Source organism: Haliotis cracherodii, unplaced genomic scaffold, assembly GCF_022045235.1.
Source record: "Haliotis cracherodii isolate W230 unplaced genomic scaffold, xgHalCrac1.p SCAF_5, whole genome shotgun sequence".
NCBI lineage: Eukaryota > Metazoa > Mollusca > Gastropoda > Lepetellida > Haliotidae > Haliotis > Haliotis cracherodii.
In genome coordinates, this window is record NW_027266308.1 from 17,960,355 (window position 1) to 17,981,260 (window position 20,906).

A 20,906-nucleotide genomic window follows, 5' to 3' on the forward strand; every position below is an offset into this window, starting at 1 on the left:
GTAAAATAACTAGCAAATCCAGACTAGTACTTTTCCAGTTGTTTTGTTATTTCGTATTTACATCTACGTAATGCTTTGTGTCAATTATTAATCCAGCAAAACAGGTTTTTTTTTCATTTCCATGAGTACTTTAGTGCCAGTCAAACAGGATTAACAGTATTAAGTATTCCCCTCTGTCTAGCCAATTATTAACCATAGGGCACACCCCATCATGTATCAACCAATCATATTCCTTTTTTTTGTTCTAAATTTTAGTTAAATAGATAGAGAAGTAAGATGTTAAGCAGACGCAAGAACAGTATGGCGCAAAATACATGCAATGCATTGGATTAAACAAACAACAACAAAAAACACCAAACATTTATTCAAATAACTCAACAAACCCTAAACAAAAAGCACATAACCTTGCAGACCACTTCTCAGCCATTAGTAGTAATAGTAACTTCCCTGAGGAATTCCAAAAACAATTAAAAAATCAAAATAAATTCTTCAAATTACCCAAAAATGATAACCTAGAAATTAACCAACAATATACACTAGAGGAACTATTCCATGTACTAAATAATAGAAAAAAAGGAACAACCCCAGGACTAGATCTTACCTCATACCAAATAACTTAACATCTACCCAAAAATCTTCTGGAATCACTACTTAAACTATACAATCTCATGTACCAAAATGGTCAGGTTCCTACTTCATGAAAAGAGGCATTGGTCATCCCTATACCAAAGCTGAACAAACCAGCCAAAACAACTCTTACAGACCAATCTCCCTAACCTCAAACTTACGTAAAATCATGGAGGCAATGGTCAAAAATAGACTCCCAAACTATCTAGACCAAAACAAAATAATAAACCAAGATCAAAGTGGATTCACCCCAGGCCGATCAACCTTAGACAACCTCGCCTGATTAGAACAAGACATCAAAACGGGTCAACTAAACCGACAATACACAGTAGGCATATTTCTAGACTTCTCCAAAGCTTTCGATATGGTTTGGCATAACAGGCTAATACAAAAACTAAAAAAAGCAGGACTTAAAGGCCAAATAATAAAATATATCCAAGACTTCCTAACTAATCGCAAAATAACCGTGGGTGTCGACCAAACACTATCGGACCATTGTCCCTTAGAAAATGGCACACCCCAAGGTAGCATTCTAAGCCCAACACTCTTCAACATTATGATTAATGACCTATTCGAGTGAATACCCAATAAAATTCAAACTTCCAATTATGCAGATGATGGAGCCCTCTGGATCCACACCAGAAGCATAAATATGGCTAAAAAAATTACTGCAGAATGCATTTAATAAAATTCAAATATGGGCAAATATATGGGGTTTCTCACTAAATGCCGCAAAAACCACAGGGATAGTATTCAAACACAGAAATATGCATGCAAACACCCCCAAACTACAACTAAACAAACAAGCATGAAATTCTCACATCCCCCGCCAATATGACATGTTGGGTGTGTGCAATGCATTAGCTCCTGTGAACCATGTTCACTGGGCCTTTTTGTAAAGAAATATAGTACGTTTTTCAAGATCTGCTCCGGAGTTGAGGACTACCGCCATTTTAAGTCTAAATCAAAGTCGTTGCCATGGAAACTCAAAAAACAATTTTTTTATAAATCCCAAACTATCAAAAGGCACCAGTTCACCACTAGATCTATCTATGTGCCAAGTTTGGTGAAGAAATATGGTACGGTTTTCAAGATCTGCTCCGGAAACGAAATGTGACGGCCTGACGGACGGCACCCATTCCTATATCCCCCTTCCACTTCGTGGCGGGGAATAAAAACCCATACAATTCCAAAAAGAAACCAAATTTCTTGGACTTATCTTTGATGAACACCTCACCTGGAGTGCTCACATTAAAAACCTAACAAATAGATGCACAAAAGACCTAAACACACTACGCTGCCTGACAGGTTCAAACTGGGGGGCCTCCAAGGAGACCCTACTATCACTATACAAATCACTAATTAGATCAAAAATAGAAATAGACTATGGATGCCAAATATACAACATCTTAAAGGGGCACTGATCTAACGCAATTCTCTGGAACTGGTGGCTGCCTTTGTTATTGTTTTTTCCCAGTGAGTACCCGGATGTATAGCAGAAATCTAGACTAGTTCGCGACCTCTGCTGCGCCATTCGTAAGCGCATTAGTCACTTTTATGGGTAGTAATATGGTCACATTGATCAACAAAATGAAAAACAGTTTTCGAGATAATAAGGAAATGTAAGTATCTGTGTGGGTAGCATCGGCAATGGTGACGAAGTTTTGATATGACACTTGCTTGGTAATTTTGCGATTTTCGTTTACACTATTTTGACTTGCAACACAAAGTAAATATTTCACCTGAGCATTGCTTTTTTTATAGTGTGTATATTTTTTTACTGTCAAATGTGTAACAAATTTATGAAACGTCTAAATATTGAGTTATTTTACAAAGTGACTGAAAAACATTTCCATCTATATTATTATGATAACGAATTCCAAACATTTTGATGTTTAATGCCATCACCAAGAGACTGAAAATGTTACGTTGAAAAGTACATTTCTATGTTGTTTGGCTTCTAATTCTACATAATAATCTGTTGTGATGTTTGTAGGCCCTTTTGATCGTCTTAATCAATTTGGACAGATTTTTTAGTCAAAATGACTGAAATATTTGCACATTTTATAAATTGCCTGAGAGAATGACATTTTACAAATTGACGGTAATATATACACCGCTTACAAAGGAAAAGACCTGTGAAAACAACGTCTATCGCTCATTGAAGAATTTCCCAACCAAGACGTAGAGAAACAAGAACGAATCGGTTCAAATGAAGGAAAACAAAATGCAAATATCATAATTACAACCTACCAAATTTATGTGTATAAATTGTAGGCAGCTTCCTTGTTCAAAGAATGTATCCGTGAATATCCACACAAAGGAACAATATCCCACTCGTCTGCAGCTGTACAAAGAAACTTATTCGATGTCACGTGTCTCAGTAACAATCAAATATTTTAAAAGATATATATCGTTTCGGGATATTATAACCCGTGTTCGTTTCTCAACTGATCACCTGGATTGTTTCAGGTGTTTAACATAGGTGTCAAGTCTCAATGGTCGGCTGAGAAAGCCCACGTGACAACTATTTTCATAACGTCCACGGTTCCTAAAAAATCCATTGAGTGATAGATAACAATGTTCAATCAATCAACGTAGTAACAGTTAACCCTTTGAACAAAGTATGTTGCTTTTACATCGGCACTTCACGCCATGATATGAGTGTATTCCCTTTGTTTTAGTAAACCTAGACATGTAAACACTCACTCTTGACATATCCACTGTGCAAGATAACAGTGATTAATCAATCAACGTATTTTCTGTTAATCCTTTGATGACTAGGAACGATCCGTTGATTTACAAAAAAAAGTAAATCAAATGATCATTCATCTCTTGCTGGGCTGCCACGTGCATGTTACATAACACACATTTCACCTCTCCTCAAACCTGGATTTAGATTGAATAATTACCCCACACACAATAAATGCCAAATGGGAACCTTTGTCAGGTAATCTAAGTGGTGCTACCACTAATTGTACCTGTAATAAATTCATTAACTGAGCATCAAGTGAATGACAACAAATACACAAGTGTAGGGTTATACGAGAAAACGTGGATGACAACAAGGGAGTAGTAATCGTATTATCGACGCAAGCCGAAATCTGAAAATGCTTTCACTGCATGGATACTTTTTTTAGTATTAAACTATAACCATCTGGGGTATTTCCAAATGACGACATCCGATGAGCTCCGCTGTTCTTTTTGTCTGTTTTTTTAGGCTGAAGAAATTAATTAACATGCGCCCTTTGTCGAAATCTTTATAGATCACAGTTAACCAATCAGTGTTTATACAAAAATGCATAAAACAAATATTGCCTCCAGCCTCCAAGTTTATTTAGCTGTCCTTGCAGACGGTAGCCCAGTCTCTGGTCACGCTCAGTTGCGTTGCATATAATCCAGGTACTCACGGGGAAAAAAACAATAACAAAGGCAACAACCAGTCCGGGGAATTGCGTTAGATCAGTGCCCCTTTAAACTCCTCATTAAGAGATAAACTAAATTCAATTCAATATCAAGCACTCAAGATAATTACACGCACACAGCATGGCACGCCGTGCATATCGCTACAGGCACTAACAGGCGAAATACCCTCGATCTAGGCTGAGAACATCTAAAATTAAATTACTGGGCCTTAACCCAACAAAACCAACAAATCCTTAAAACTAACATAAGCCCCAGACTCGTAGCTCTAGCTCGCAAAAACCCTCAATTAATACCAATCTCTCAACACATAATAAATTACCTAAATACACACAACCTAAATAATTTACAATTAAACACAGCACCAAATAACACCTCCACACCCAAACTCCAAACACCAAAAAATCGACACATCTCTCTCCACCAGACTAAATAAAGAAACTGATCCAAATACTGCTAAATCCACCACAAAAAAAATTGTCACATTTACACAGATGGGTCCTTTGACCCAGGTTCAAAATGCACAGGATTCGGAATCCACATCTTCAAACCCCCAAAAGAAACAAGATCCTATGGGCTCCCAAATAATCAATCAATTTTCACAGCCCAATTAATGGGGATAGTAACAGCCCTGCACAGCGATCAAATAAATAGACACCAAAAAACCCTCATCAAACAATCTACGTAAACTAGGTAAAGACATAGAAATAGTTTTGGATCCCTGCCCACGGAGCGTTTGGCAACGAACACGCAGGACACGAAGGACAAAATCTTCCAAAAGTGCCAAAATAACTATCAGATATCTGATTGCAAACTAAAACACCTGCTACAAAAGCCACTCAAAAAAAAAAAATCCATCATAAAACCAAAAAAATTGACAGAGTAATAACTAAACTACAAACAGGCCACACTAAGTTAAACTCCCACCTACACCAAATTAAAAACCACCAAACCAGTAAATGCCCCCAGTGCAACTTAAAAGAAACGCCTGAACACGTAATACTATATTGCACACATTACCAGCAACACGGAACAACACTCCAATCCACACTAAATTGCAACAATCAAATGACACTAGCAAGGGTACTAAACCCCCTAAATGATTTACAAACCTTTAAAGCACTAGACATATATCTAATCAAAACAGGCCTACTTGGCCGCATTTAAAAAAGTACAACAAACATGCTACCAATGAACCCTAAAATTTTAAGCCCATAAAAAACACAAACTTCATTTAGTTCCCCTTCCACCTTTTGCATGTCGGAGAGTACACGTTAAATTCCCAATTTAAGTAAGTAAGATGTTAAGCAGAAGGGGTTTGACACTCATACCAAGCAGACCTCTCTCCCACAGCCCAGAGTGTTGTACCGACTCTCTGCGGCATCCACAGCTATAGCTAAGAAATCGTTTATTGTTAATTGTTCTTGTGACTCCGGCTCTTTGCTGATGTAGCCGGGCGTGGTATGTTGTTGTCAAGCCACTGGGTTGCTAGTCATAACATGAGGCAGTTCTTGAATGATGATGATGTTGTTTACTCATGTGTACAGTCCGTTTGACTCCACATTAGAACGATGAATTGCAAAATAACTCGAAATCCAGAAAAGTGTACTTGACCATGAATACCCTGTACCCAACAAAATCTGAATTTTGTTTATTTTAAGACCCATGACGGATGAAGTTCTTTAAGAAACTATCATGTAATTTTGTATAGAAATGTGTACATGACACGTAGGGGGGACAAACCGTGGAAGGCACAGCGCAAGCACGGTCTGCACGTGCTACACAATGACCGTGTTCATGCAATAACATTTCGGATTTTGAGTTATTTTGCAATTCATCGTTCTAATGTGGAGTCAAACGGACTGTAGCAGATGATGGGAGGAAAGCTGGAAAGAAGAGTCCTTCCTCCATAAAGAGTTCATGCAGATATGAATGCATGAGGAGGGCAGGCGAGAAAGGATGTTTAAAGAAGTGGACCAAAGGGCCAATCAGAAGAAAGGTAGCATCTGACAGGTATTAAAGGAAGACAAGATGCTTCACAGTGACATGAAGTGGTGGACATATCTAAAAATAGACAGGGGAAGTCCAGGTGAAGCTAGTGAAATCACAGAGGCTGCAAAAGGGTATCAAGGTTGATGTTAGTTGGCTGACATTCAACTACAGACAAGGACAACATATAATGAACACAGACTGAAGAGATGGTGATAATGGATGAAAATGTATATATACTGAACCAAATTAAAAACTTCACAATCCTAAATTTTTAACATTTTGACCAGTTATCATTGTGGGCACTTATTGTGTATTTAAACAGTAATGACCACGTATTGTCTTCAGATAACACCCTTTTTTGTGCAGGTGAATCGATCAAAATCATGTGCAAAGCACTATAGTGGCAAAAGTGTTTTTTCATGTGCAACTGGTCACGTGGCCATAATACTGCACATGTTTTCAGCCATACTTGTTAGCAGTCATTAACAAATAAAGAAAACACAAGAAAACAAAAGTCTTTACGGCCTTTCAAATGTGCAACCTGAACGTGCCATCGGCATGTTGCAGACGCCAATGTCCGTAGCTGAAGTCGCAAGTGTAGCAGGTTATTGTGGTGCAAATATCACAGTTAAGACCAACGCCTGCTGGGGGTGAGTTGCGACCAAAAAGCCACAAGTTTATTTTCCATACCAATATTCACCCTGGAACATAATTGAACAAATAATAAATAAATAATTATACTCATTAAAACATTGCACTTATCACCGTTATTTATATAATAATTAAAATGCATTCACCACAATATTATATGATGGTTTCCATATTACTTCAACTGCATCAATGCACTTGAATATACAAGATGTATATAATACATACATGAAATATAAACAATGAATAACTAAATTATTATGCCTACCGAATGTATGGCACTCAGGTGATAGTAGGCCAAATCACTCGTCACTCAGATCCATCTATAAATAACATACACATGTCATTCTAACTTTAATATAAATATCATAAAATAATATACATAGTAATCTACTGCCATATTAATTCAATCTAAACCTACTACCAACATTATCTCAAATAGAATGTCATATATAAACCTACATAAATATACACATTACCTGTGCTGTAATATGCTCATGATTATACACAACACACATTTCTCATGGCAAACAATATGGCAGACACAAATACTTATATCTGTCGCCTTTATCATAAAAACATATTATAGTACATTACATCAGAGAATCATAAACATGAATGCTGTGTTTATTATCGTTACTGTACTTATGACATAAATTACATTCATACACTCAAATCACACAAGTATATCTACACTAAAATAATGTTTAAATTATACATGCTGTACTAAAACAAATATTACATCCTACATAATGTTTACAATCTAGTATTAAAACTAACCTTTGGAGATTTATAGTGAAGATGAAGCTGTGAAAGTCCTGGGCACAATACGTGTCAAAATATGACTCTCATGTCATGACTGTCCAGAGAGAGCTGTATATAGTAGACTGACTTAGTGCTTGTGTTAGTATAGAAGCTTGCCCTCTAAAAGCAAGACAAAAGAATACTCTCGCCCCTCACAATAAACAAAAGAACTTACCAGCCCAAGTTCAGCTTGGAGCAATCAGGCTGGAAACTTGTACCGTACATGATCTAATAAAATACACCAATTACACTGTCTAAAACCAATACCATATATATACAGATAAATTATTGAAATGACACTGCCACACAAGGACGATGGGTTGTAGTCGACGGACTGTTTATGATTTACAGACGCGTCTAGTGCAAACGGGTACCACCGCAAACGGGTACCACCGCTGATCGCCCTCGGCCAGGTCAACCACGTGTGTCCTCACATGCAGAGGATTGTCAGATTGTCTTACGTCACCTCCGTAACGGATTTTTGACGGCTACATCAACCAGAAATGAACTGTTTAGGGGTAGACTGTTCGAAACCGTCTGAGAACTGCTCACCTTCAAGCACGACGGCCATACTGCGGGCTGATTCTGACTCAATTACACAGACTTCAACGTCAATTTTGGGCACAGCGACACTTACGATGGACTCAGAGGAATTAGAATCAAGTCGTCTTCAGTGATGAATCCCGATTTAATCTTCGATTTGCTGATGGTAGGGCAAAGGTGTGGAGGCGCCGTCATGAACGTTACGCCCAGTGTTATGTACAGGAAGTTGACAGATTTCGAGGCGGAAGTATCATGGTGTGGGGTGCTTTCTGTGGCAATGCACGTTCCAGGCTTCTTGTCATCCGTGGCAAACTCAACACTGCTGCTTACCGCGACCAGGTACTGGCACCAGAACTTCTGCCTTTTATGGAAGCACATGGACCCGGTTTGATCTTCCAACGTGACAATGCCAGACCCCACACAGCAATTTTGACAAGGAATTTCCTTCAGAATGTGGGAGTCAACGTCTCCCGACCTCAATCCCATCGAACACGTCTGGGATGCTCTTGGCCGAAGTCTGCGCTCTCTCCAGAACCAACCACAGAATTTGCAAGATCTTGGCACCATTTTGTAGCAACAATGTCGTCGTCTTCCCAATCATGTGTTCACAAGCTGAATACCGTAGGTGCTTGGAAAAAATTATGGTTACCACCGTTAATTAAAATCCTTCTTTGGACTTTAATGATTAAAAATTACCTTCTCTGATACATTTGTCCATTGTATATCATATATGGGATTACTTTTAAGAATGTGAAGTTTTTTATTTGACTCAGTATATATATAATGAATACGAGAGAGGGTGGTACTTATGTGGCTAACTCATTCAGAGTTAGCACAACCACCTGGCTACATACACATCCCCTTTAGGAAATGGCGTCCTTGCCAATAAATAGTGGGAGCGTATAATTACACCCTCACACCCAGACACTTTGTTTTACAACAAACTGCCCATCCAGCTTTGTTCGGGTTCGTCCAACTCGCCGAAGTAGTTGCTGTGGAGTTGACGGTCCTAAGCCAGGGATAGAACTGTTTGGTGCAGTTTGTGCTGGTGTGTGTGGCAGTTACATATTTTGACTATTTCTTGTATTTTACCTTTTAAGTATAATTCATGTACATAATTAAATGCAGTTGTAGTCATTCTTTTTTTTTATTGCTCAGCCTACTTTAAACACTTAACCATCAGTCACATCACTCTTACCGATCATGCTTACTGCATGGTTTGTTTATGAATGTCACACCCTGTGAACTAATACAATAGCCCCAGCCTTCTCCCTACTCGAGCCTTTTGTCTGTATGGCCAGCTTGGGTACTCAGCCATGCTGTATGCTGGACACCTAAGGACTGTGGTCACTCCACATATGCCTCTCCACGGATAAAGATATATATATATTCACGTGTTTTTTCACAAGGATCGTTTTTGGGGAACCTTAGATCAAATTCCAAGACAAGTTTTGCACTACTGTGCAGAAACTTAGCGCGGCATCGTCCCCAGGTGTGATATCAACCCAGGCCCACACACCTGGGTGGTTTTTCGTGCACTGTATTTCATGGCCAAATTTTATGTGTTATATGCATGTTTTGCAAATGTTTAGACTTAGAATGAGCGCTCAGACACTGCAGTAGTGAACATATCAGTTTAGCTGTTATTTAGTGGTTGAAAAACCTCAGCTCCTATGATTGTGTGCGTGAGTGAGAAGTCACAATATACATGAATGCTTGAATGTTTCCGTGATAAATCAAATAAAGTGCAATTAAACATTAGTTCAAACAGACCAACATTGAATTTAGTTCAACATCATAAATAGGCTTTGTGTTGTTTAATTGCTTACGATATTGCTGTTGGGACATTCATGTTCACATAGTGGTATAGTTGCTTAAGTAGGCAATGATAATGGTTTATTTCCTGGCGTTTAAGTCTATAGTTTCATGGCTCAGGTTTGATAGGATCTCTTTCTGATGTTTTGATATCAAGACTTTTATGCTAATGTAGGTTTCATCTTAGCCTACAGTTGCATACCCTAGGGCATTCCCTTACCCTTTGGCCCAATACATGACCATCATCAGCACTGAAGCACAACTAACACGTTTGCCATGCACTTGCCCACTGTTTTGTTTTTAGCTAATTTGTTTCTATTTCTTTTCAATTAGGTCATTAGCTTAGCAACCTCTTACAGGTTGTTTGACATTCATCTCTGTCATTCCTTTACCTATCCTATTTCTCTTGAGTTTATGTCCTATCTTCTTGCCATTCGCTATGAGTGAACCAACTCCAGAGGAGGTAAAGAACCTTATTGGAGCTTTCAAGGCACTTAACGCCTGGCCTAAAGCTGATAGCCCAGAGGACCTAGTGCAGTGGATGAAGAGCTATACTCAGACCAAGGTCAAGGTTGAAGATGAGCCTCAAGGTGCATCTTTTCTTGGACATTTGGAGAATCAACCTCCTACTTCAAGTTGTCCTACACCAGTTACCTTGACACAAGCCCCAAGGTTACCAACCTTCTCAGGTGAACAGAAGGGCGAGACATCTTTTAACGTCTGGAAGTATCAAGTCCAATGTTTGTTACAGAACAAATCATTGTCTCTGCAGGCTGTCGCCAATACGGTACAGCACTCTTTGCGTGGGAAGGCAGCCACTATTGCCATGTGCCTTGGTCCCGAAGCAGACTTACAACAGCTCATCTCCAAGTTGGATAGCATTTTCGGTAGTGTAGACAGGAACCAGTCATTGTTAGCTTGTTTTTATGGTGCACGCCAGGGAGAGACAGAAGAAGTCGCAATATGGGATTGTAGATTGGAGCACTTACTGAACCAGGCGGCAACACAGGGATCCATTCCACAGGAAAACAGAGGAGAGATGTTGAGGACCCAGCTGTGGTCAGGATCCAAGCCAGATCTTCGAGATCTCACAGCACATATATTTGACCAGGGTAGCAGTTATGCAGATCTTCTACGAGCCCTTCGAAGAGCAGAGGTTGACCTGCAGCAGAGAGGAGCCAGAACAGGGAAGAAGAGCGCAACTCCCAATATGGCCGCTGTAGCAGCCCAGGATCCAGAGATGAAGGAGATCAAGGGGATCTTGAAACAGTTATCAACTGAAGTTGCTGAGCTGAAAAAGCAGAGGGATATTCAACCAGCTGATAACACTACACCCTGGCAATACCAACACAGCCGCCAGAGAGCTACTACACTACATGGATCAGATTCGTACTGGCATCCACAATCCATACCTCAGGAACATCATTGGTCACTACCCCCTACAGAAACTCAGGTTAGAAGGTGGCATCAACCAACAACAGGAACTCCTCAGGATCAGCAACCCTCAAGACATCCAGATACCCAGGAGCCTATTTGTTTCCGATGTAAACAGCCAGGACACCTACAGTATGGATGTCGAGTGAGACTGGACCACTCAAGGGTTTCTTTAAACAGGAAGATGCCTATGGGACGGGGCAAACCGTAGGCTTTGGACACAGACGCCCACCCAACTGTAATCAGCAGGTATCCAAGCTGATGGGTAAACCTAATGAAGGAACAGCTTTCGTTAATGGTATAGAGACAAGAGCCCTGTTAGCCCTGTCAACAGTGTCAACAGTTTCCCATAGTCTCTACATTCAGTCCTTGCTACATGGATGAATGTAAGCAACAGTATGGAAATAAATTTCTTCAAAAGGCTGATATTCATACCCCATGGTATATGGCGTTCCGTAATATGCTCTTACAAGACAAGGAACTGACACGACACAACTATTCATTAGGTCAGATTCGAAGTGCTGAACACAATCGTTTTACCATTCCACCTAACACCGAGAGAGTTATCCAAGGATACTTGTACAAGCCTATTGCCTACAAGGACACATGTGCTGTTGTACAACCAACTAGAAACTCTGCCATCCCATCTGATCTAGACATTGCCCCTACACTTGTCAATTTCCATCATGAAGAGAAGATCATGGTTCCAGTTCATGTCTCCAATGTCACCACAAGAACTGTGTCTATTCCAACCTGTGCCCTGCTATGTGAACTCCAAGTTGTCTCCATTGAGGATCTTCCAGCTGAGACATTTCCTCAAGGTGAAGGCCAGCCGGTCATGGACTTAATGGATTTCAATGAGGCTGCAGTTACACCTGAACAGCTCAGGATTGGAAAGGAAACTATTTCACAGTTTCTAGATGTATTTTCTATTGGAGAACAGGACATTGGGCATGTGACAACAGTGAAGCATAGGATTGACCTAGAGAATGAACAACCTTTTAAGCAGAGGCACAGACGAATTCCACCAGCCATGTATCAAGAAGTGAAGGAGCATCTCCAACAACTTCTTGCAAGTGGCATCATCCGCCAGTCCTTTTCACCTTGGTCATCTAATGTTGTATTGGTGCGCAAGAAAAGTGGAAAGCTGCGTATGTGCGTAGACTTCAGACAGCTTAATCAACAGACCATAAAGGACTCTTATGCTTTGCCGCGCATAGAAGAGATGTTTGATGCCCTTTCAGGATCCAATTTCTACAGCACGTTGGATATGAAAAGCGGCTATCACCAAGTAGAGATTGAGGAATGCCACAAGGAAAGAACAGCTTTCACTGTCGATCCATTAGGTTTCTACGAATACAACTGTATGCCGTTCGGACTCTGTAATAGCCCAGCAACATATCAGAGGCTCATGGCAGAGTGCTTTGATGGACTCCACCTCAAAATATGTTTAATCTACTTGGATGACATCATAGTGTTCTCAGCAACATATGAAGAACATCTGGACCGTCTTGGACAGATCCTTCATGCAAGAACCGTGGAAAGAAGAGTGCAACTGCAAGTTCTGATAAGCCATGGCATTGGGGACCATCTCAAGAATCAGCTTTCAATCAACTCAAGCACCTTCTTTCCTCGCCCCCAATTCTTGGATATGCAGATTACAGCAAGTCGTTCGAGGTGCACACAGATGCCAGCTCATGTGGTCTTGGTGCGGTCCTGTACCAGGAACAGGATGGCATCAAACGAGTCATCAGTTATGCAAGTAGAGGACTTAGTAAATCAGAGAGAAATTATTCAGCTCATCGCCTTGAGTTTCTAGCACTAAAGTGGGCGGTGACTGAAAAGTTTCATGATTATCTGTATGGTAATACTTTTACCATCTACACAGATAATAATCCTCTTACTTATGTACTCACCTCAGCTAAACTTGATGCCACAGGACACCGATGGCTAGCAGCCCTTGCTGCATACAATTTTGACATTGTATACAGACCAGGCCTCAATAATGCTGATGCAGATGGGCTCTCCAGACTACCAGGAACAGAGAATGGTAATGACCACTCGCAAATGTCAGCTGAATCAGTAAGAGCAGTATGCAATACTCTACAATATCATCCAGTTATACAGTCCCTGTGCTTCTCTGTAACACCAGAGGTCACACATATGGATCCACCTGGACAGCATCTTCAGACAATGACGCAGCGAGACTGGAGAATGGCTCAGTCATCTGATAACATTCTTAGGCCATGGATAGAACTGGTGAAAGCAAGGAAGAAACCCAGACGACAGGATTACCCACCATGTCAAGCCAATACTGCTTTTTATCGGCATTTTGACAGTCTGACATTACAGAGTGGAGTTTTGTACAGAAAAGTCATCCTGGATGGACAAGAGAAACAACAACTAGTACTGCCTTCTGCTTTCATAGAAGATGCCTTGAGAGGATTACATGATGATGTTGGACATCTTGGTAGAGATCGGACCATATCACTCCTACGTGATCGCTTCTTTTGGCCAGGAATGCACAATGATGTAGAAGACTGGATCCGAAGATGTGGAAGATGCTTGCGCAGGAAGTCCCCTACCAATGCTCATGCTCCTCTGATGAACATAACTACCACACAGCCTTTGGAGTTAGTCTGTCTTGACTTTTTGTCACTGGAAGTTTCCAAGGGAGGTCATCAGTGTGTGCTTGTCATTACAGATCATTTTACCAGATATGCACAAGCTATTCCAACACGCAACATGACTGCAAAGACAACAGCTGAAGTGTTCTTTAGAAACTTCATTCTACACTATGGAATTCCCAAGCGTATACACAGTGACCAGGGAGCTAATTTTGAGAGCCGTCTCATGAAGGAGCTGTGTACTATCTTGGGAATGGAGAAAAGTAGAACTACTCCTTATCACCCAATGGGCAATGGAATTGTGGAGCGTTTTAACAGGACTCTCCTCAGCATGTTAGGAACTCTCCAGCCAGACCAGAAGACAGACTGGAAGAGTTATGTTGCTCCACTAGTCCATGCCTATAACAGTACCAGACACGAGTCCACCAACCAGTCACCATTTTACTTGATGTTTGGTCGAGAGCCTCGCCTGCCAATCGATCTAGCGTTCGGGATTGAGACCAGCCAGGGACACCAGTCAGTATCATCATACTCTGATTCCCTACGGAAAAAACTTCAAGAGGCCTATGACCTTGCAACTAGAGCATCCAAGACAGCCAAGGACAAGCAGAAGACTGGCTATGACTTAAAAGTGAGAGGTGCTATAGTCAAAGCAGGTGACAGAGTTCTGGTAAAGGCTCTTGCCTTTGATGGAAAACATAAGTTAGCAAATCGCTGGGAAGAAGACGCGTATGTTGTTCTCTCGCAACCAAACCAGGATATCCCTGTGTTTGTTGTGCAGAGAGAATCTGGTGAAGGGAGGAAGAGGACCCTGCACCGGAATCACCTCTTGCCTATAGGATCCATCCCTATTTTCACCAAGGCATCTACTACGCCAAAGCCAACACCAGCGCCAAGATCCAAAAGACCAAAATCACTAGACCATGAGGACACTGAGGACAGTGAGTCAGTAGAGGAAGCTCCATTGATCATTCCAGCAGTTCCTGATGAACACACTTTCATCAGTGGGAGTACTGTGGAAGAGGATACATCTACTTCACAGACAACCGGTGACGACCAGGTGTCTACTGAGGCAGATGGTAATGCTTCTGGTGGTGACAACCACGTGCAGGTCGACATGGATGTAGACTGCACAGAAGTAGAACCTGAAGAAATTGATACAGATCAAGAAGACTTATCTGGAGGGGAATCACCTCCTGTAAACCCCGAAGTTGTCCAAAGACCAATACCACTCCCACGACGCTCTGGACGCGAAACTAGGAAGCCTGCCTGGCAGACGTCAGGAAAATATGTGATGCGCCAGACTACTGATCCAGATTGGCAGCAGAAGAGTTGACGCATAGAACAGCTAGTAGCTACCGGCGTCATTGGTCACATCAGCAGTGGTATATCCAAAGCACTACTTTCTCTCGTTGATGAACAACCAGAATGACGCGGACGTCATTTTCATAGGAGGGAAGTATGTGGCAGTTACATATTTTGACTACTTCTTGTATTTTACCTTTTAAGTATAATTCATGTACATAATTAAATGCAGTTGTAGTCATTCTTTTTTTTTATTGCTCAGCCTACTTTAAACACTTAACCATCAGTCACATCACTCTTACCGATCATGCTTACTGCATGGTTTGTTTATGAATGTCACACCCTGTGAACTAATACAATAGCCCCAGCCTTCTCCCTACTCGAGCCTTTTGTCTGTATGGCCAGCTTGGGTACTCAGCCATGCTGTATGCTGGACACCTAAGGACTGTGGTCACTCCACATATGCCTCTCCACGGATAAAGATATATATATATTCACGTGTTTTTTCACAAGGATCGTTTTTGGGGAACCTTAGATCAAATTCCAAGACAAGTTTTGCACTACTGTGCAGAAACTTAGCGCGGCATCGTCCCCAGGTGTGATATCAACCCAGGCCCACACACCTGGGTGGTTTTTCTTTAAAATCACATTCGCATTTCTGCAAATAAATATTGGCCATTGAAGAACACCGTAGTGTCTGTGGTCTGTGGGCATCGGACCCAGTCCTGCTACATGGATGGTGTAGCTACTGGTGACAAACTTTCAAATGGCGGGCTGATTGGTGGCAATTCCAACACTGGGGATAATACCGACACTGGAGAAGGAGAACTCTCAATATCCATGTTGGTTGTTGAGATCTCCAGTGTATGGGCTGACCATTCATACCAATGGGAAGGAGTAGATTACGGTGGAGTACACGACATTATCTGGTTCCTTCCTTACGAACTTTAAACACAGGAATGTCGGCATGAGGTTTAGAATCAACCATGTAATAATCCTCTTCCCACCAGTTAGCCAGTTTTTGCTTCCCACATATTTTTACGTTACGCACCAATACAACGTCACCAACCTTGATTGTGGCTCCACGTGCCTTAAGATTATAGGCTTTGCGCTGTTTAGCCCGAGCCCTTTCAAGGTTTGCAGCTGCAAGCTCATATGCAGTGTGTAATTTGTGCTCTAGATCAGCAGCAAACTGAGTATAAGCTGGTGATGAAATATTGGCCAGTGATGTACCAAAAGCAGCATCAACAGGCAGCCTACGTTGTCTGCCAAACATGAGGAAATAGGGAGTGAACCCCGTTGACTCATGGAGGGAACAGTTATAGGCATGTACTAAGTGAGAAAGGTGATCTTTCCACTTTGCCTTTTGCCTTTCCCTAAGAGCTTCCGATTAAACCGCTCACACAAACCATTACCCATTGGATGATACGGAGTGGTCCGCTTTTTGAGAATACCCTATATGCTGCACAGCTGTTTGATGATATCACTCTCTCAGTTCCGGCCTTGATCCAAGTGCAGGTTCCTGGTCAATGGATTTGAGAACCTCCTTGGTTGGACGCGTATCATTACGGATGAGGTCCAAAATTGAACAGATTGAGGAATCAGCTTGCTGATATGTTCTCATCTGTTGGCCAGCAACAAAGTAGGAAGGTTCCATACCATCGACTGCCAACATACAATTCATCACCTCATGATAGAGGGAGAGCGTCTCCACGGCACATGATGAGATAAGTTGCCCGTTACAGAGAGCAGACACAGTTTGTATGTCCATGGACTCACGTGGCAACCTGGACAAAGCATCTGCATCAACATTCCTTGCACCCGGAACATACTCAATGGAGAAGTCATAAGTAGCATGTTCTGCAAGTCAGCGATGCCCAGTTGCATCCAACTTAGCGGAAATTAGGACAAAAGTGAGGGGATTATTGTCAGTCTTTACAGTGAATGAGTTGCATACAAGTAGTCCTGAAACTTTTTGGTTACAGCCGATTTTAGAGCCCAAAACTCTAGCTTATGAGCAGGGTAATCGCGCTCACTGAAAGCTGACTGTTGAGCATCCCCCCATCCAAATGGTTGGTTGGACTTGATCTTTCACTTGATGTCGCGCCATGACCAGCAAGCAAACTGGTTAGTGGCTTGGCAACTTTAGCATAGTTTGGTACAAAACGTCTAAAGAAGCAGGAGAATCCAAGAAAACGTCGAACATCTTCAACATCACGTGGAATTGGCGAGGTTTTCAATACTTCAATCTTCCCAGGGTCTGTTTTGATACCCTCCTCGAAAATTGCGTGACCTAGGTACTTAACAGAGGTCTGCAAGAATTGGCATTTTGATGGCTTTAGCTTGAGCCCGTTCTTGTGCAATCTTTCAAAGATTGCTCGTAATCTCTCAAGATGATCATCAAAACACGATGATGTCATCGAGATAGATGAGGCATTGTCCTCACGGTGATGTGAATATGGAATGGCGATCTTTCAATACTAATAACGCACGTGAAGAAAATGATTTCAGTAAAATTACTGAGGTGAACAAAATTGATTTATTGAGCGATACTGACTTTGATGCCTTGTTTTCGGAAATGACAGGAATCTAGCACCAATGAAAACAATGTTGTACCCTGCTCAGATGTGGCCGCTGACATAGATCAAGGTGACTGCTCCTGATTAATCCCAAACTAAAACCCAATTCACTATCATATCGAGAAAATAAATCTAAGATTTTGAGAAACCATAAAACATAAAAAGGTAAGGAAAGAAACTTCAATTTAAAAAAGAAACAAACACAAAAAAACTGCCTACCAGTTTTAGTGATTGGTCATCGGAGACGAGAAAATAACTATTTTTAATTATTATTCCGTTTTTTGAGTTGGCCGACCTACTCCATGCATTCTAGGCCGAGAAGCGGCAGCACATGAGGAATGACGGGGCACAGAAATGAAGCTGGCATCAGGTCATACAGTAGGTTCATCTCAGGTGACAAGAAACACCAGCTAAGCAAAGTATTACAGCACACACAACAAATCCAAAACTCCAAATAAACACACCCTGACATTGAAAATTAACACAAAACACACAAGTTTCAGAGCACTCCGTTCAATCCCAACCAGTTCATTCCACATCGTCCGAATTGGTTTGAAATTATCCAAACACAAGCAACACATTCATAAATCGGTGATATTCCCAATTTGATAGGGCCATGAGAGGGTTCACGTGTCGGGGTGTTTTCCATAACTGCTCCATAAACTTCATTTTTAACAGCAGTAAGAATAAATTTCATCCTCATGCTCCCGTTCGACTCGAAATGCACCTCTTTGCAAACTTATGTGACGTCATATATAAATCCACGCTTGAAGGTTGACCTCGCCTCGGTGCGTCGAGGTCATGTTTATATTTTTGTTCACTTTCCTGTAACCTATTTTTAAGATTTGATTTATCCCAAATATTGTTTGTTAATTTGTTCAGAGAATTGCAAGCTTGGAGGTTCACACAGTTTAACCAGGGCTTTTAAATCATTCACACTTCAATGAACCCATCCAAACTGACGTTCAATTCTTAAATGTGCTTACAAAGTTTCAACTTGATATAATTAATAGTTTAAGAGTTACGCTCTGCAAAATGAAACCCTCACTAGAACCTTTGTTTATTCCTTAGGAAAACAGAGTCTAACAAAAATTCTGATTAATAATTAGAAACTTGCCTGGTGTGCTCACAATGGTTCAGCAAACATATGGGAAACACTTTTTGAGATGTACTCATTTGAGGTGAGGTAAAATTGGGTTTAACGTCACATCCAAGATTATTACATTTATATAGCTGCCTGCATGCCTGCCTGATGCCGATTGAGAGTGCTAGCACACTGAGATACAATATGCCACAGTTTAACATGAATTCCCCACTCAGACACAGATCATGGTGTATTTTGCCACCATTTTGAGAAATGTTTCTATAAATGTCTTTTTGTTAGAGGAAGATGTCCATGTAGAATCACTGTAGCTGTTCTGTTTTGTCACTTGATTTGTCATTATTGTACCATGATCTTTTTTGCTCTGGCCATTCTGTTTCTTCTTTTTCTAGGAATTCAGGACCTGACCACCAGAACTTGTTGTTTGCCAGTTGTGATGCAGAGACAACATGTCAGCTGGGTTCATTTCAGAGGGAACATGGTTCCACTGAGATGGATTAGTAACAGACTGTATTTCCCAAACCCTGTTGGCTACAAATGCTTTGAACGATCTACTGTTGAATTTTATCCAGCATAGGACATTCAAACTATCTGACCAGAACTTAACAGTTTGGATTTCAAAGTTCAGTGCATGTGCCACTGTCAAAACTAACCCCAGACCAACTATGGCAGCCATCAATTCCAATCGAGGTATGCTCACAGCTTTTAGCGGTGCTACATGACTAAATTCATATACATCAATTTCAGGTATTCAATTTCAAAGATCTCCAAAGGAACCTGTGGTATGATCTGTCACATTCTGGTATTTTGATTTGCATGTACATTGCCTCAATATAAAAAACAAGTGAAACTGGATGCTTTCTAAAGCGAAGTAAGATGTCCAATAAGTCAAGTTGTAGTTTTGGACCTGGATAGATCGCATCATTTAAAGATATTCCTTCATACTTAGCCGATGCATCAAATACCAATCTGACATTAGTAGTCAATCTATCTGGCCTTACGATTGGAAAATGAGGCAAGTACCACTTGCCATACTCAGTAGTCTCATCAGTAGGTACTTTGCAGATGTACCCTTTTTGCAAATATTGCTGAATAATTTTTGTCCTTACATAGTTTCTATTCTATGTTTACCAACCGTCGAAGATCCATGTCATAATAATTTATTTGTCTGGAAGATTTTGGACATAATCTTTCCAAGGAATGCCAACTTGATAACGTTCATTTTCATACAACAATGTATCCTGCACTTTAGCAAGAGCATTCCTATCATCAGGCGTTAACAAGAGCTCTGAAGTGTAATCTTCTACATCCAAAAACTTGCACATCAAGGTATTGAGTTCAACATCAACTTCGTTTGTGAAGTATGCATCTGCAAACACAGTGTGAGGATTTTTCCCTGGATGTTCAATATTCCCAATACATGTCCATCCCAGAGGTGTCCTCCTTGCAATTGGCTCTCCTGGGTTTCCTTGAACCTCTTCATAAGAGCAATGCAGATCTAAGTGGTCTATGGCTATCAACAGATCAACAGATGGACTTTGCCCTGTGTTTGGGAATTCAATGTTTTGCAAATGACACCAATTGTTTTTGTACTTTTCCAATCTGTGACCTTCATATTTCCCGTGCCCTTTGTTGTTGTCAATGCTGTAAGATTTGTATTTACAACGCCATCAATACTTTGAAGTCTAAACTCTACAGGTTTAGTCTCGAAAGTTTCCATTTTCCCATTCAATACATTTACAGATATCCTCTGTAACTGACCTTAGAGACCCAATTCTGCTGCTACATCTGCGTTGATGTACAACCTTGTACTAGCATCATCTAATAATGCATTCACAGTGACATGTTTGTTGCTATTTGAAAGTATCACTGGTACAGTTCGAAGTGCTATTACAGCCTTTTGTACCACACTAAGTAAAATGGCATGAGACCTTTCACCTTCACCCTTTTGAATCTCCTTAGTGTCATTTCCAGTCTCAGTACATTTACCTTCTAACCTGGTAGAAC

At 40.8% G+C, this 20,906-nt stretch overlaps 2 protein-coding genes and 1 pseudogene across 3 annotated transcripts in view; 2 read left to right on the top strand and 1 right to left on the bottom strand.

The window, feature by feature from the left end:
- Positions 1 to 20,906, top strand: part of LOC139444350 (uncharacterized) — a 254,046-nt pseudogene that overhangs the window by 189,807 nt on the left and 43,333 nt on the right.
- LOC139444348 (uncharacterized) overlaps positions 1 to 20,906 on the bottom strand; it is a 173,638-nt gene that overhangs the window by 9,313 nt on the left and 143,419 nt on the right. The gene's annotated exons all lie outside the window — the stretch shown is intronic.
- On the top strand, positions 14,362 to 15,249 carry LOC139442062 (uncharacterized). The gene has a single exon (XM_071222845.1). The coding sequence runs from the start codon at positions 14,362 to 14,364 to the stop codon at positions 15,247 to 15,249; it is 888 nt and encodes a 295-aa protein (XP_071078946.1).